Source organism: Xyrauchen texanus, chromosome 13 (assembly GCF_025860055.1).
Source record: "Xyrauchen texanus isolate HMW12.3.18 chromosome 13, RBS_HiC_50CHRs, whole genome shotgun sequence".
Lineage (NCBI taxonomy): Eukaryota > Metazoa > Chordata > Actinopteri > Cypriniformes > Catostomidae > Xyrauchen > Xyrauchen texanus.
In genome coordinates, this window is record NC_068288.1 from 42,235,428 (window position 1) to 42,253,248 (window position 17,821).

The 17,821-nt window shown below is 38.3% G+C and overlaps 1 protein-coding gene across 1 annotated transcript in view; it reads right to left on the reverse strand.

Annotated features, from left to right (window-relative positions):
* Window positions 1–3,439: 3,439 nt before the first annotated feature.
* The window catches only part of LOC127654068 (chromodomain-helicase-DNA-binding protein 6-like), a 65,475-nt gene continuing 51,093 nt past the window's right edge, over window positions 3,440–17,821 (reverse strand). Inside the window, exons 33-38 of the mRNA XM_052141039.1 lie at window positions 16,608–16,823; window positions 15,837–16,313; window positions 13,367–13,588; window positions 10,986–11,129; window positions 10,800–10,904; window positions 3,440–8,105 (exon numbers count right to left, since the gene is read on the reverse strand). Coding sequence (XP_051996999.1) covers window positions 7,011–8,105; window positions 10,800–10,904; window positions 10,986–11,129; window positions 13,367–13,588; window positions 15,837–16,313; window positions 16,608–16,823 — 2,259 coding nt within the window. The 3' untranslated portion in view covers window positions 3,440–7,010. The remainder of the gene's footprint in view (window positions 8,106–10,799; window positions 10,905–10,985; window positions 11,130–13,366; window positions 13,589–15,836; window positions 16,314–16,607; window positions 16,824–17,821) is intronic.

Here is a 17,821-nt window from a genome sequence, read left to right on the forward strand (position 1 = left end):
TTGTCTAAAACAAGTTATCTTGAGTTCCTACTCCTTTTGACAACCCCCCTCCCATTCTGATGTTGCCAGTTGTTCATGTTTAAAAAAAAATTAATAAAATCTAACTTATGATTATATCACAGTGATTTTCTATGTGTCAGTTGTGAAGAGAATCAGAATGAGCTTTATTGCCAAGTATGCTTACACACACAAGAAATTTGTCATGGTGAAAGAAGCTTCCAGTGAATGCAACGTATATACATACATATAAACATATATATTTAAACATATATACATATAGTGACATAAAATAATAATAATAAAATAGGATATAACATTAAAAAAAGAGAACTATACAATAACGCAATAATTTTGTTATACAGTGATGTGCAGGGGATGTAATGTATTGAAGAAGAGGTAGGATATGTTAAAGAATATGAATGAAATATGGATAGAAGTAGGAATGGATGGATTGATTATTGCACATGGTTGTATTGGCCAAAGGAAAGTATTGGGGGCAGTTTTACCTGTTCATATGGTAAATGGCCTGAGGGAAAATACTGTTCCTGTGCTGGTGCTCAGTGCTCTGAGGCACTGGCCAGAGGGCAACAGTTTGAAAAATAAGTGTGCTGTGAATGGGGTCAAGAGTGATTTTACCAGCCCTTTTCGTCACTCTGGATGTGTACAGTTCCAGCAGGGTGGGTAGGGGAGCACCAATAATCCTCTCAGCAGTCTGAACTATCATTTGAAGTCTTCTGATGTCTGACTTGGTAGCTGAACCAGACAGTTACAGAAGTTCAAAGGACAGACTCAATGACTGCTGAGTAGAACTGTATCAGCAGTACCTATGGCAGGTTGAACTTCCTCAACTGAAGGAAGTACAACCGCTGCCGGGCCTTTTTCAATGAGTCAATGTGGGCCTCCCACTTAAGGTCTTGTGAGATGGTAGTGCCCAGGAACCTGAATGACTCAACTGCTGCCACAGTGCTGTTCAGAATGGTTAGCGGGTTAATGCTGGAGTGTTCCCCCTAAAGTCCACTATTATCTCCACTGTTTTAGACATGTTCAGCTCCAGGATGTTTTGACTGCACTAGATGGCCAGCTGTCCAACTGCCCTTCTGTATGCAGACTCATTGTCATCTTGGATGAGGCAGATGACTGAGGAAGAGGGGAGCAGAAACACAGAGAGAGAGAGAGAGAGAGAGAGAGAGAGAGAGAGAGAGAGAGAGAGAAGAACTTGCTTGCCGGCTCCCGGACATGCTCCTTCACCCTCTCACGGATGGAACTGCTCCTCCTCTTCTCTGCAGATGGTCGCGGTTCCTCCTGCTCTCGGTGGCTGGCAGCACTGTAACCATATAAGGACAGGCAAGGAGGAGGCAGGAACCGGCTGAACAGTAAACATAAACTTTTTCTTTATCCCCTTTTCTCATAATTTGGAATGCCCAATTCCCACTACTTAGTAGGTCCTCGTGGTGGCACAGTTATTCACCTCAATCTGGGTGGCGGAGGACAAGTCTCAGTTGCCTCCACTTCTGAGACGTAATTTTGCGCATCATATCACATGGCTCGTTATGCATGACACCATGGAGACTCCGCATGTGGAGGCTAATGCTACTCTCAGCGATCCACCCTTCCTAGCAACCAGGCCAATTTGGTTACTTAGGAGACCTGGCTGGAGTCACTCAGCACACCCTGGATTCGAACTCGTGACTCCAAGGGTGTTAGTCAGTGTCAATATTTGCTGAGCTACCCAAGCCCCAAAACATAAACTTTAATGGTAAACTTAAAACCAACATAAACAAATATGCAGCTCGGCCGCATGCGCCTCTCTCTCACTTAAATCAGCGTCTCCGGCCACCCATTTATCGCGCTCTCCAGCTGATCAGCTGATTCAGTGCTGGCCGTAATAGCTACGCCCTCCACCTCGTCAGACAGACATCAGAGCAATGGATCTGTAGTCAATATGTCCTGCGATCTTGGGTTTCTTAGGGACGAGGATGATTGTTGAGCATTTGAAGCAGCAGGGAACTTCACACTGCTCGTGATCTGTGTGAAGATGGGGGCCAGCTGGTCAGCACAGGAGTTTAGACAAGTGGGTGAAACACCATCTGGACCCTGAGCTTTTCTTATCTTCTGTTTCCAGATATCCCGGCACACAGCATCTTCACATATCTTAAGTGTATGTTGAGTAGCAGGAGAGGGGAGGAGGGTGGTGGCAGGATGTGTAAATGTGTGTGTGTTGTGAAGGTCGGAGCAGGTGTGTGACTGAGCTTTTCAAATCTACAGTAAAACAATTTCAGGTCGTTAGCTAGTTGTTGATTCCCTACAGTGCTGGAGGATGGTGTCTTGTAGTTGGTAAAGTCTTTCAGGCCTCTCCATGCTGATGCAGGATCATTAGCTGAAAACAATATTTTTCAGCTTTTCAGAATAGCTTCTTTTAGCCACTCTAATCTCCTCGTATTCCATATGTGTGTAAACATTTTATACATGCTATTTGTTACTCAAGGTGGCGCAGATGTTTCAGTGATTAACTTGATTTACATTTGACATTGCTATTTCATGATAAAGCAATGTGGAAGTAAACTATAGCAAGTGTAACACACGAATAGTATAATTTGGCTATTGTCATTTGGGTGTACTACTGAAATGATATAATCTGTGCTTCTATTTAGACGTGCCTTAGAAAATACATATGTGTAGCTCAATATGCATTTGACAGCCAGTTGTGTCTCATAAAATTTCAGTGTGGAATTAATCCTGTTCTATATTTGTTGCATCGTCTCTTTGATATATGGCTATACTATTTTGTAATAGTCTCAAAAATGTTTTGAAAATTTTTCACAATCTGGTTATTTTGTAGATCCATTTGTCATATATATATGTGCCGGCTTGCTACAGATCTGAAGTATTTAATAATGTTTGTTATGTAATAGAGAAACAACCATGCATTTAAGCATTAATATAATTTACACACACACAAATCGGTTTCTTGTAAATGAGCCAAAAAATACACTTCAGAGTTGACCATAATTTGATTATTTTTTTTGACTTACTATTTAATTTCCATGACTTTTCCAGGCCCGTATATCACAAAAATTCAAGGTTCTCATAGACAGCAGAAACCCTGCTTATTTAATATCCAAAAGGCAGCTTACATTCATGTCAATGTAAGACAAGCCCCAAATGCCTTTTAAGACTAAATTGGCATCTCATACAATAAATACATGTCGACAGACCCTGCTGGACTCAACCATGTTTACAATTTACAGAGTTTTAAACATTGGTGAGCCACTGATCAGTGGTATTTAACTTATGAAAATCAGCACAGAGATTGCATTGCTTCTTATTAGAAATGTATTAAAAAACATTTAAATTCACTACAGCACAATGTATATAGAAACATCAATAAACCAGAACTAAAAATCTGTTTGTCATACAATGAACTAATCCACATCAGATATGTTGACTTGAAAGTTGAAAGTCATCTTTTATTGCACAATAAAAGATCACATACGGTTGAATTATATGATTGGTCCACATCGGTGTACAGGAGCTATTTGAACAAAACAATAATCCCAAATAAAGAAAAAAGAGAGAAATAATATAAAAAAAAAACACCATATCTTTCAGCATTGCTGCATATTTCAAACCAAGAGTACAAGTTAATTTTTTGTCTTAAGTAGCGTAATCATCCCATATATGGTGCACTTGCTTCGATGGAACTAGGAGTACAGTACCCATTTTGATACCCTGGTTGTGAACACTGACCATTATTAAATGTATTCATTTAACGTTTTTCTACAAGTGCTTGAACAACGATTGCATTTCTACATGGTACATGATGCTCTAATGCGCCTTGTACTCTGACTTTAGTCCAGGTTTGATTCTATCTGGCCAAGCAGCTCTGTTATAAGAAACGCCTGCCTTGTGTACACTTAAGTATGGGAACTGCCTTAGATGTGACTGGGATTTATTAGCAGATCTTGGCATGCAAAAACAGACATAGTGGCAAAGCAAAACCCAAACTGTCTTCTACGACGTGCATATTTGAAAAATTGAAAATATTGATACTGAGCAAAATGACACTGGCACCCCAAAATCCCAATCTGTTGTTACCCATGTAAAGCTGCAACAATGATCTCCCTTTGATTAATTCATGATGAAAACTGGAGGTGTGTGTTTGCTGGGGAATCAAAAGTGGATCAGTTTTGACATCCATATCTGAAAACATCCAAAACCTGGAGACAGCAAATTTCTTGTTACATATTGCAATACACAGGGAAACATTGTTAAACAATAAATACAGGGATTTGGAAATTTATCAGATTTTTTTATGAAGAAAAAGAACAACAAAATGAGTGTGGACTGGAGTGTTTTTAGGACACACAAATGGAATATATATGAATTGATCTTCAAATGAGCTCAAATACTACACTGAGGAGTTTAACTGAAACACCAATTCAATTAAACTGGAGTGTTTTGAGTTCCCAACACGATTATAGCAATTTCAAACTTTACAGTTCCAACAAATTGTACATTTTATAAAACCAATACAATTACAATCAGCAAAATAGCATTCTCAGTCTAAGATTATGACCGCTCCAGTTTTACATATACTGGCTAAAGTATTGAAGGCCTTTAATGGAGTTATGAGCTTTTCGAAATGTCAAAAGGACATTTACATTTTTGTTGACCAGACATAACTGGAAAAACTGCATAGGGACAATAGAGAAAGACCAGAGGTGATGACACATTTCTGCAATAGACTGTGCTTCGCAATACTGTATTGAATGAATTGACAGCACTACAGAGAATATACCATGTTATATAATTTGAACTTCACCATCAATGTAATCCTGACAAGTTTTACCCCAAAATGCACAAGATGTCACTTCATAGAGGCCAATATCTGTACAACTAGAGCGACTGCTTTGAAACTAGTGTGACCGAGACTGCTTCCCAAAATGCTGACACTGTACACAAGTACTCTGATATATATATTCCAACATAAAGATGTAACAAACATCCATATAAAATGCTAAATAAGGCATTGCAAATTTAACACAATAATAATCAATGTGTAAGAGGGGAAAAGTTGTATTTGGTGAATTTGGCAAAGTAGAAAGAAAATGAAATTGTATAATAAATTACATTATGGTGTCACAAGTAGTGACAAGGCAACAACAGCATGATTTTGAAGGTGACCATTATTTTAGACAAGAAATATACAGTACAGGCTTACATAGGTCAAAATGTACAGGAAGTGACATGTGCGAGCGTGCGCATGCGTCCACACAAACGCACAAAAACAAACTGACAAAACACACTTACAGGTAAACATTCACCAAAAGGACTGTGCAAAAATGTTTTCACATCAGAAAACACAAAAAAGTGAATAAGATGAGACGTCGGGAAATGAACTGCTCCCGCAAAAGAGTGACCCTGTTGAGTTCGGGGGAGAAAATTAGTTAAATTATCTGTTTTCTTCTAGTGTAAAGTTCCCTCTACTTAGTTCTTTTTCAATTAAAAGAAACTGATTTTTGTTTTGAAGTTTTCCCCCCAATATGCAGCAACATACTGGTAAGAAAAAATAAAATAACATGTGCTTGTAAACAAAAGTATCAGCAATATACAGCGAAATAGATTTACATGTTTTCAAAAGTCTGGGTAGTTTTTAGTCTACAGTATTTTCAAATATACCAGAGAAAATGAGAGCTGTGAAACTCAACGAGAAAAAGACAGTCTGACTTCCTGTTGCCCCATCAACCCTTTAGTGAACAGAAAAAAGGGGATCTGTAAATAATTTATTTGTCTTTAAAAATAGTTTAACAAAAAAAGAAAATTCTATCAACAATTACTCAACTTCATTTCTTTCAAAACTAGTTTTTACTTTAATATACATGCAAAACATAAAATAAGAAATTGTTTGAATATCCATTTGCAATGAAAAAGTAGAAATATTTCTTTTTGTGTTCAATAACAAAGAAAGTCATACAAGTTTAAAATGACATGAAGGTGAGTAAACAATGACAGCATTTTCAATTTTGGGTAAAAAATAACTTAAATTCACTAAAATGCACTTTAGGAACAGTTCTCACGTTTTAGTTACGATCCCCTATGTATCATCTTTGAACCTTTACGCCTTTTTACTCTAGAACAGAGTCCCATCTATGGCACTAACACTTTGCCCTTGGACGTTAAGCACTCCTTTGTATATAACCATCTTTATAAATGATAAGTAAAATCAACATTGGAGCATTTTAATAAGGTTACTAAGGAAACCACAGAATTAATAAATAAAAAAAATTAACAAAACAAAATATATCAATCTCAGGATTGTTCTTTGCTATCAATTTGAAGCCTTGCTTTCGGAGTTTCCATTGCACTCACCATGTTGCACACAAGCCATCTATAGCTTTGTAAAGATTCACATTAAAATCTTTTGCTTCTATAGTCACTAGAATGAATACATAGCAGCAATAAACTAAGAACAGAATACTGTGGTCCATCCAAAAATTACCAGTTCTGCTGGTAATCTACCAATGGGAAGTGTTTTTCCTTTACATTATTTTGAGAAATGTTTCAAAACACTAATCTAGGTCTTATTTACCAATGACTGTGATCATACAAACAACATTTAAAAGTGAGACTGGCCTCCATTTTTCACGATATCAACATTTAACTGCTTTCGGAGAATCTGGGAATCTGATTAAAAGCGCTGGGGTTGCAACCTCTTTCTCAAGCATTGAAAACAAAGAACATTCTCCATCAACTGAGAGAATCATTGGAGTTTCCATTCACATGATGCAAAAGGACCATTCTAACACCACACATGATGTCGTCCCTTTGTAGAATTGAGACCTTTTAAATGCTTTTAGTGTCAAATTTTTAACATACACCCAGAAGGTTTGTGAAATTAAAAGTTTGACTGGACAGACCTATGAACAATAAGTTGATAATCATAGTTCTATACACAAATGTTTACAGACATGACACACAAAAGCACTGTTGCCCAAAAGTGAGGACACATTCTATTCTCCACCATCACATGAGCCTTTACTGTTTTGCTCAGTTTCCTCTCCTTTCTCCCTCTTTTCCTCCATTTCATTATTCTCAGTTCTCGTTTCCTCAGAGGGATCTTTTTTAGGGTCAGAAGAATCATGAAATTTGACCTGATATAATTCTACATCAGGTCGATCTTCTACAAATATGCCCTCTTCACTTTTTATTTCAGGCGTCTTTTGTTCGTCTTTTACCGCCTTCACTTCCACGCTGTCCACTTGCTCGGAGGTATTCCCACTTCCTTCCACCAGTCCTTCCTCCCGAACCTTCTTCCTCTTCTTCTTGGGGCTTCCTGTGCTGTCTGCCGTGGGCATAGCTGGCAGTGCCATTATACTGCCGGGTGGTAAGAACATATGCGGGTACAGCAGACTATGTGACATTCCCGGGATCAGAAAGGGGTTAAAGGTCAAATGGCTTCCAGTGCTCGTGATGCTACTACTCCCACTATTGACCGTTGCAGTAGTGACTGAGCAGGACATAATTTTCCTCTCTTCCCCTCCTTGCTTTGTCTCCTCTTTGCTCCCGTTTTCCATACTCACCAGAGGGCTTGCGTTGTCCCGCTGAGGTGTGGCATCAAAACTGTCCGCTGGGCTTGAGGTTGAGGTTACGGTTGCAGAGTTCGTAGAAGTTAAGCTTGCCGAGTTGGAGGATGCAGTCGCAGTGGATGTCGTAGACGTTGCTGTGGATAGAGGCTGACTCATCATACCGCTCATGTGAGTGCTGTATATAGGCGACTGCACGGCTGCCATGCCGTGGAGCATCATTGGCAGCATTCCAAGTCCGTTCTTGGCTTCCTCTCCCGCCGGTACAGCAGTGGCAAAACCGTGTGGGAAGCCCATGATCCCGGTTAACGGGATGCCAGGGACATTGCGGAGATTGGGTAAACTAATCAGATCCATGCTGCCAATGAGCCCACCATTCATGAAAAGTGGACCCATAGCAGCAGCGAGCTCAGGGGTTTTGGGCATCTCACTGCGGGGTCGCCTTCCTCTTCTACGTGGACCGGGATCCCGAGACACGGGTCCAGTGAGGATGCGGGTAAATTTGCCCTCTGGGAGAAAGCCCTAGGATAGTGGGATATACAAATTTCATATTAGTTTACAATGTGTGCATTATTTCAATGTAATCAATAAATCAATGAATATATATATCAGGGCTTAATGCTAAGGAATTTTTCTACCGGCCCAGTCAGGCAAATGTTTCGGATTTGTACTTGCCTTACCAAAATTGTCACTGGCCCCAACACAAAAATAGCTGTTTATATCATCATGGCTTTAAAAATTTGTCAGAAGCTAAATATTTTTAAGGGCCAAGCACCGAAGGTGCTGTAGTCCCTATTGTATCCTTTAGTATTATTATTATTAGGGGCCAAGCACTGAAGGTGCAAGGCACCTATTGTTATAGTTAGTTTTCTGTATTATTATTATTCTGTCTGAGTTAATGGCAGCCCTATGAACGCTACATAAGAAAATTATTAAATTCGGCACACTGATAGAGGTGGCACACTGACACAAAATGTGGTGTCTCTAGGACAAACTGTATAGTGCCACCACCATGTCAAAAAAATCTGTTTTCTTTTGTGCGTATTTTGTGAACTATCTTTTTACTCTCCTCTTGATGATTGTAATAGAGTCATTACATCAAAACTCTGCCCATTACAGTAGCCACCATCTTGGATTATGACATTTCACAACCTCCAAAGTTGGTCTGATTTTCCCAAACAATGTCTCAAAATAATCTCCAGACTGAGCTGCACAGAAATTACAATAAATATTTTTCTGGGTGCCTTGGTTTAAAATTAACGGCATCGCAAAGTTAACATCGTTGACGTAAAAATTTATTTGAGGCTATATCTCATAAATGGTTTGTCGTATTGAAATTCATCTTGGTATGCTTCATCAAGACCATGGTCTGAGGGTATATGCACAGTTTGGAGACCTATGGGTCAAACTATATATCAAAATTGATCTTTTTGCCTGTACCCTTGGAACCGTATGTCCTAAAATCATGACGTTGGTGTCTTTGGATTCTGTGGGTCATGAGGTTTCAACGATATCCATACTGTCCCTCCGCCAAATTGAATTTTATTAAAACATGATATATATTTTAAAAGCATTGTTAGATTTAAAAGAAAATTGGAATGCATCATCAACATCATGTCCTGATAATACTTGAACAGTTTGGAGACAGCGCCACCTATAGTTCAAAAGATAACGTACACTTTTGTGCTGACTCTAACCTCAGGAAGTCTCTTTGCCACTCAATGTCAACTGAGTGGCTCAGTGTGTTAAAATACTGATTTATAGTTCAAAGGGTCTTGGGTTCAAATTAGAGTTAGAGTTTATGTTAGTAATCTTATACTGGAGGTCTTTGTATTGTCTTTAATGAAACATTTGTTTGTTAGCTCTAAACATGTCAAGTCTCTTTGGCATTTCAACTGAAATGTCAAGTGGTTAAAAGCATGGAGTGGTGGTGGAGTGGGTTAAAGCACAGAACTGGTAAGCAGAAGCTGGCAGGTTTAATCCCCACCTCCACTGTTTTTTTGAGCAAGGCACTTAACTAAGTTGCTCTGGGTGGATTGTCCCTGTAAGTCGTTTTGGATAAATGCGCCTATCAAAAGCATAAATGTAAAATGCAAAGCATACATGTAATACATTTGACCATTGCTCAAAATGTTCTGAGTTTTATTCTAGCAAAGGTTGGTTTTTAATTTTATACTTCTGTTGACCTCTAATTCTTCATGTTGACCTTACAACTACGTAAGATGTACTACATTGCATAATTCCTGCTTGAATTCAAAAGCAAATACCTCTAAAAAAAAATTATTAGCAGTTGTTTTGTACTTCTGGCTTGGAATGTGACTTTGGCAATGTTTGGATGTGTAAGCTGACTGACCTAGTGGTTAAAGCATTGGACTTTGTTTCAAAAGGCTACAAGTTCAATTCCTGCTGAGGATGGTTTTAAAATGTTCACTTTTTTGTCCTGTGAGTCTTGATATTGTACTTATATGTACGCTGTAATACATTGAAGAATTCCTGCTTCAATTCCAAACTGCTTTGCTTTAACAAGATTTTCTAAGCTATCTTTTCATACTCTTAGCTTAGAAATTTCCTTTGGAATAGATGAGCTGTATAATCTCTGTGGCCTAGTGGTTAGAGTATTGGACAATGGTTTTAAAGTGTATAAGTTCAAGTCTGATAAAGAATGCTTTTAAAAATTGTACTTCTGTTGAGCTTTGAGGCTTCACATTTTGCTTACTCTAATATATGGTTGCCAAATTCCTGCTTCAGTTCAAACAACTTTGATGTATAAAATGTATTATCTCAGCAACGATGTTGTACTCTCAATTCTGAATGCAAATACAATATCAGCAACTGCAGGTGTGCTAATTCTCATCCTGGTATGTCCAATTGGTGACCATTAGTGATGTTCCACTCTAGTACAGTCGATTGTCAATTGGATAGTTGAAAAAAGTTGCAGGTTCAAACCCATCCTTGGGAGGGAACCTTGGGAGATTTCTTTATGTCATTTGATAATCCATGAGTTCTTTGGATTGTGCTTAGTGTTTTGCAGTGGTTGCCATGCTGGTGCTTGGCCCCATAATTGCTGCTTCCAGCGATATTTATTATTATTAGGGCTGCAACTAATGATTATTTTGATAAACGTTGAATCTAATGATTATATACTTCTAAATGACATTCACTGAATTAAAGGGAAAAAATACATTTTATTTAGTTTAATTCAGTAAAGTAATTTACCGAGTGCTTCACCACATCCGACCAATCAGGAGCCACAGAGTACTCTGAGTTTGCATCCAGCCATCGGGAGAGTTCTTTAATGGCTGGAGCCATAGCGCCTCCAAGCTGTGACCACAGGAATTGTAGAATTAACGTTTAATAAAATCAAGTGACAAGTACAGGAGTATGTTTGTATATTGTTGTTACCCTGCGGCCGGTGCTTCTGTGTACAACTGGGACTCTCTCTTCTCCAGTCAGGGAGTTGATGTCGATCTTGGTGGGGTCTTTGCAGCGATGCCTTCTCTGCTTTGGTCGATCCAAGAAATTGTGCAACATGCTTGCGGTCGGAGACTGAGAAAGACATAAAAACCTTTAAATAAGATTAAAACACCAAAACCTCAAACTTAGCAGTTTTTATTTATTTATTTGATAAAAACAGTGTTGTCAACCACACTACTTGTAATTAAGCAAAGTTTTCTTTATATGGTGCACCCATGTCAGAGGAAGTACACTTTTTCCAAGGCAATAACAGTAATAAGGCCATTTGAGTGACACATGTTCATAGGCCATCTCTGTCTGGTATTAAACTAAAGATTCCTTTTCCACAAGGTTATCTCCACCCACTAAAATGTTCAACTTTGGCAAAGACTTTTTTAAATTTGTAGAAATTTCTTTAAAATAGGGATGTGCACGATTAATCAAGTACTCGTTCTGCACCAGCTGCTCGAGTATTTAAAACACTACTCAATTGTCACAAATTAATTTTACTTTCTCCATTTCCCTGCCATGTGCATTTCCCCGTTTTCCCTCTAACTCTCTAACCAAATATCGCAGTTACATTTGAGTCCACTGGGAGAGCGCTGTGGACACGTGTTGTTGAGATGTTGGATGAGTGAATATATATCATGGCATCTGTGCTTCTAAAGCTGAGCCAAGTTATATTAAAAACCAATGCTTGTAATATTTTGATGCTTATTGAATTCTATTCTATTTGTATTCAGTTCTTATTGGAGTCATGCAAACCAACAGACGAGGATCTGCTTTTATGGTGGAAAAATGCGAAGCGAACTCAGAAGCTGTTCAGACCAGTATGTGTTTGTGTGTGTGTGTGTGAAATCTCTTAACACAGGCTGAGCGCATTTTATAAACTTTCACCACTTGTTTTTCTGAATAATAACATGTGAAATTATACAAATGTTATAGTGCAGGGTTACTGCAGTGTTTTTAAAATCACATTTTAGAACAATATTTGTCCATAATTTTATTCTCACTTATATGCATATTTTGTTATTTTGATTAGATCATCAATTGTTTTAAAATGTGATTATATATGGCAATGTCCCTGTCAGCACAAACAGTACATACTGTCTCTGTAACGAACCCCGCTCCTCTAGTTCTCCCCGCTTCATCGAGCTCACAGGCTCGCTCCCCGAGCTCACACGCTCACCCCCCTCTGGCTCTCATGCACGCTCCCAATCACCAGAGTATTAGTTTCACCTGTATTCGTCCCAATTACCTGGTTATTCGTTTCACCTGCACCGCTCGTTTTTTCCCCTATATATATCACAACCCTTTCGTCTCACTCTTGTTGGTTATTGTTTAGTTTACCCCTTCGCTTTGCCAGCTCTAGTGTTCCCCTAGCTCCCCTGTCTATTCAACTCGCTTGTTTACCCGTTCTACTATTCTGACTTCCCCGGCTTCGACCCTACGCTTTCCTCGACCACTCTTTCGTAGATTTGCCCTTTACCATATCCTGATTCCCCGGCCTCGACCTTGCGCTCCCCCGGACCACTCTTCTTCTGGATTTACCCTGTTGTACTTTTGCCTGCTAATAAATAAAAGCAGTTTTCATCGACATTGTGGCTGTCTCTTCTTGTGCGGGTTACAGTCTCCAACTTCATATCTTGTGAATAATGGTAAACCTTCACAATTTGTTCATCCATTAAACATCATTTGGAGAAATATATAGGCAATAAAAAGCTTAATTTGGTTAATACTTAAATATAAGAGTCCCTGGTGTGTTTCTGACTTGTTTATATGTCATACTGTATGCACCAAATTCATATATTTTTTCTGATTATTATGGTAACTACATTTGGGATTTTATTCATTTTGAACTCTTATAGCCTCTGTCTGTGCACTGCCGTATTAAAGAATGGCGAAGAAATTTGTTTTTATTCTTTAAATCGATTTTACAAAAATTGAAACAGATGATTAATCATCAATTAATTAAGCCTTTTCTACTACCTTAAATTTTGTATTTTCAAAATCCACTATTGGTCAACCTCTAATGATGATTAGTGTTCACATTCTGCCTAACATATGCTTTAGTGTTGTACGGAAGAAAGAAACACAAGGGTGAGTAAATGATGGCAAAATAGCAATTTTCCGGTTTAAGGTAAGATTGGTATATATAAATATGTTTTTCCAGCATTGTCTTTGCATTGTAAACCCTTTAAACAGGTTTCTATAATGAGTGGATGTTTGATAGTTTTCAAATTTTTTGTTCTACATGTAAATGCACAAAGTGTTACAGAAACATGAGAAATGTGTTGCTATCAGCAGTTTTAGTTTTACTTGTAACTGACCGTTGGAAAAGCTGAAAGCTCCATGTTATAGTTAGGGTTTTGTCTGAGCCATTCCATTAGGCCTTTATTGGCCGCTTCCCTGTCCATGCTGACATTAAGGGTCTCTGAGTCTGCAGGAGGTGCTGGAGGATGTGGAGGAAGTGCAGCTGGGGTTGCTGGAGAGCACTCTGACTGAGAGGATGTAGAGGACACAACAGGGTGGCTGATACTCTCTGATCCGCTCTGTGGAGTATTCAAACACATTCAACGGCTATTCAGTGTTATCATTATAAAGGTATCTTATATATCCAAATTCTCCATTTCCACCTCTCCAAGTTAAAGGGATAGTTCACCCAAAAATGAAAATTCTCTCATTATTTACTCAACCTCATGATATCCAAGGTGTGTATGACTTTCTTTATTCACCAGAATATATTTGAAGAAAATATGAAAAATGTCTTAGCTAAGTAGGTCCTTAATATGCATGTGGATGGTGATCCAATTTTTGAAGCTCAAAAGAAATCACAGACAGTCAGCATAAACATCCTCCATACGACTCCAGCGGGCAAATTAATGTCTTCTAAAGCGATAGGATCACTTTTGGTGTGAAGATCAAAAGATCAATATTTAAGTACATTTTAACACTAAATAATCGCTTCCGGTCAGCTTCAGGAGAGGGTGGAGACCACTCGGTTTCTTGTGTGACATATTCGCTTTGCCATGATACTGAAGTCATTTCATATTCTCCACTCGGTTGAGACATCCAGGATAAGCACACAAATGCACCATTGTGGGTTAAGAAACAGATAAATATAGATCTAAACCAAAACCAACAAAGCTACTCTACAGCGCTCCTCCTTCTCACTTGCAAGCAGCGCTGCTCTTCCGGCTGTGACATACGTGCCTCAGTTCTCGCAGGGTTGCTGCAGAGTTTTTGAAATCACATTTAAGACTTTTAAAGACCTTTATACTCCTACTGTATGTCAACAATTGTCTTCTTTATGTCTGTTCTATTTCTCCTAAGGAAGTTTAGGATAAAGAGCTGAGTCAAAGTTAAACTGGCAGGGGCACACATTCAACATAATCTTAACATTGCTTATCAGTAAAACAGGGTAGGCTATATGCAAGTTTAAAATACTGAAGACACGTTTTCTACATTTATATTACATTAAAATTGGTATGTGTACCATTATATAAATAAATACAAATGTAAACCTCTTTAAATGATAATTAAGACTTCTGTTGATTAATTTAAAATATTTAAGACTTTGCCTGATCTTAAATTTGGGAAAACTGAATTTAAGACGTTTTAAAACTTTTTATGGATCCGCGAGAACCGTCTCGCGTGTTTCAAATGCCAATACGTTTAAGCCACACGCTTACGCCACACGCTCATACTGCTGCAGAACAGAAGCATGATTTAAAAGTACTTAAATATTTATCTTTTTTGCATCAAAAGCAATCGTGTTGCTTTAGAAGACATTACTTTAACAGCTGAAGTAATATGGATGACGTTTATGCTGAATGTTTATAATGTTTTGAGCTTCAAAAGTTAAATCACCATACACATGCATTAGATATTTTTTACATTTTCTTCAAATGTGCTCTGGTGAAGAAATTCATACATACCTGTGATATCATGAGGGTGAGTGAATAATGAGAGAATTTTCATTTTTGGGTGAACTATCCCTTTAAATCAATAAACCAGGCAGTGTGTTACATACATTTTACCACGATGCAAAGTGAAGTGCCTCAAAATCCCTTAACCATGGTAAACATGTAACCTACAGCCTCAAGGGCTTATTACTTTCATGAAAAGGAGGCAAAAACAATATGTTATAAAGACAGCAAGGTTTCTACATCAGGTGGGAATACAACTGTGTTTAAATGACATTTTCTCAAATTTTACAAAAATGTTACTGGTGACTGCATTGATCAACCCTGTTACAAAAGTTAGCATAACAAAATGTATCAATATGGAAGATATATGTTTATCAATAAGTACAAACCAACATTTGGTCCCAAACTAGTTAGCCCCTAGTGATCTTAAAGGAACGTTCTGGGTTTAATACTAGTTAAGCTCAATCAGCAACATCTGTGGCAAAACAAAACAATTGCACATACAGTAAGGCACTTACAATGGAATTAAATGAGGCCAGTTCATAAACATTAAAGAATATGCACTGTTTCAAAAGTATAGCCACAAGACATAAAGATTACATGTGTCAACATGAGTTAGTGAGATGAAATTTAATGGCATTACTGTGTTAACCAGAATACAAGATTTACCAATGTACCATAAATAAAGCATGGAAGATTATGCGACAAATGCATTCGATTGATCTTAATTTGTACTGAACCTGTAACATTAATTTTGGCAAAATCTACAACCCACATGTTGTCGTATTTATTTATTTTTTCTAACTTCTAAAATCTATTTTGAACAATTTGAGGAAATTGCCTCTAAGATCTGTTGATTGATTCCACAAACCTGTTGTTCTGGTAAGTTCATGCCTCGTCCTTTCATAAAGCTCAGGTCAGGATTCTCCACGTTTCTTCTTCGTCCCCTCCTCCGTCTCAACATTGAATCATCACGCCGGAGACTGCCATTGACAATCTGCCCTGTGACAGGGTGAATCAGGCCAGCCTGCAAAATGCCAGCCATATCCAAGCCAAGCGAGCCCTGTATGGTGCCTATCCCAGTGATTTTGTGAGGGGCTGACTGAACGGTGTGGCTCATGTGACCGATTGGCCCACTTTCTCCACCAACTGTGAGCTCTGTTGGTTTGGATAGGTCCATGGCTGCCTCTTGCCACCCGTTAAGGAGTAGCGCATTAGCATGATGAGGCACGCCACCTTGGATCTTTTCTCCAAGATGGCTTGGTTTGGCGAGGACGTCTACCTCGAATTCAAAGCTACGTCTAGGCCGTTTCAGTTCAGGGAGGAAAGTAGGGTTCACTAACCGCTCCTGTGGGGACAAGATATGCAAATAAATAAATACTTAGGTAAATACATTTGAAACTTCTAATACAAATTTTACTAAAATAATTTGGTAAGGTAAAAATGTCATAATCAGGTTATAAATTAGCATGTTGTTAACGGACCACATCAAAATGATCAGTTCAAATGTATAAATGGTGATCATGGCTGGGTGATATAGGTACAAATTTCATATAGGTACTTTTGACACATTAATTCTTTTTAGGACCATCAGGCATCCTTTTTTAAACACTCATGTCTGAAGACGTAATCTCAAACCTACTTTGGGTACGTGGGGTACAGTGTGTGGCAGGTTGAAGTTAAGGCTCTGAGATGGAGGGATTCTGGTGGCCAGAAATCCTGCCCTCTGATGGGCACTGCTGGGAACACAGGTGTTAGCCAATGAGCTTGGAGACTCATACTGCTGACTAGAAGAAGGCCACTTCCCCTTTAAGATAGTGTGGCAGACGCTGTCAATACGGTTGATGATCACTCTGTCCTTTGGAGAGAGAAAGACAAAGTACAGTGTAAGGAATGGGTCAAATTGGTCTGACTGGTACACTTCTAGTGCTAGCAGATAGACGATTAATTGACAAGATTTTTTTATTTTATTCGATTTATAGAATGATACAACATTTCCAAAATCAAAATCCCAAAAGCAGATTATTGTGCAAGCAAAATCCTAATATTAACCAGAATTAAAGATTTGATGTAAAACGTTGGATTTTTATTTTGAAATGACAGAGACTTGGCTCTGTTACATTGCTCTATCTGTAAGTACTTGCAAAATGAAGCTTTTTATCGCCTAAATATTCACCTGAAGCAGATTTTTTTATTTATATATTATATTTATATTAGGGCTGTCGATTTAACGCGTTAATAATGTGCGATTAATTTTACAAACAATAACGTGTTAAAAAAATTTACGCATTTAATCGCAATGCTTTCCTGAGAGATTCAAGATTGTAGTACCACCTGTTTACTCCAGAGGGCAGTAAGTGAAATTTCAGCTGCGTGAGCAATGTGCAGTTTATTACAGTGAACAAAACATTAACAACTCTTCAGCGGACACACAACATAAACGTGTGAACCAAGGGATCTCAAGATATGTTTAAAGATTAAGTATTAAACTATATTTAACTCGACACAGTGACCTAAACATTTTACTTTTATGACGCAACACACCCGAGACGCGACACAAGCATGTCTGATGCAGGTCGTACGGTCTTTACCTCACAAATATTTAATTACCAACAAGGTTAAGGAGGTGTCCTTTAAACTGTTACACCGTTTTTACCCAGTCAATCTTTATTTAAGAAACATGCTTCATGAAATAGATCCACTTTGCTCCTTCTGTAATGCTGTAGATTAATCTGACCCTCACATTTTTTGGGAACGTGTCCACGCTGTAGTATTTTGGAGAAAATTTTGTTTGTTTGTACGTACCTCTATTTTAACTAGTTTGTATGTGCGAACATTTGTATGTGCGATTAATCG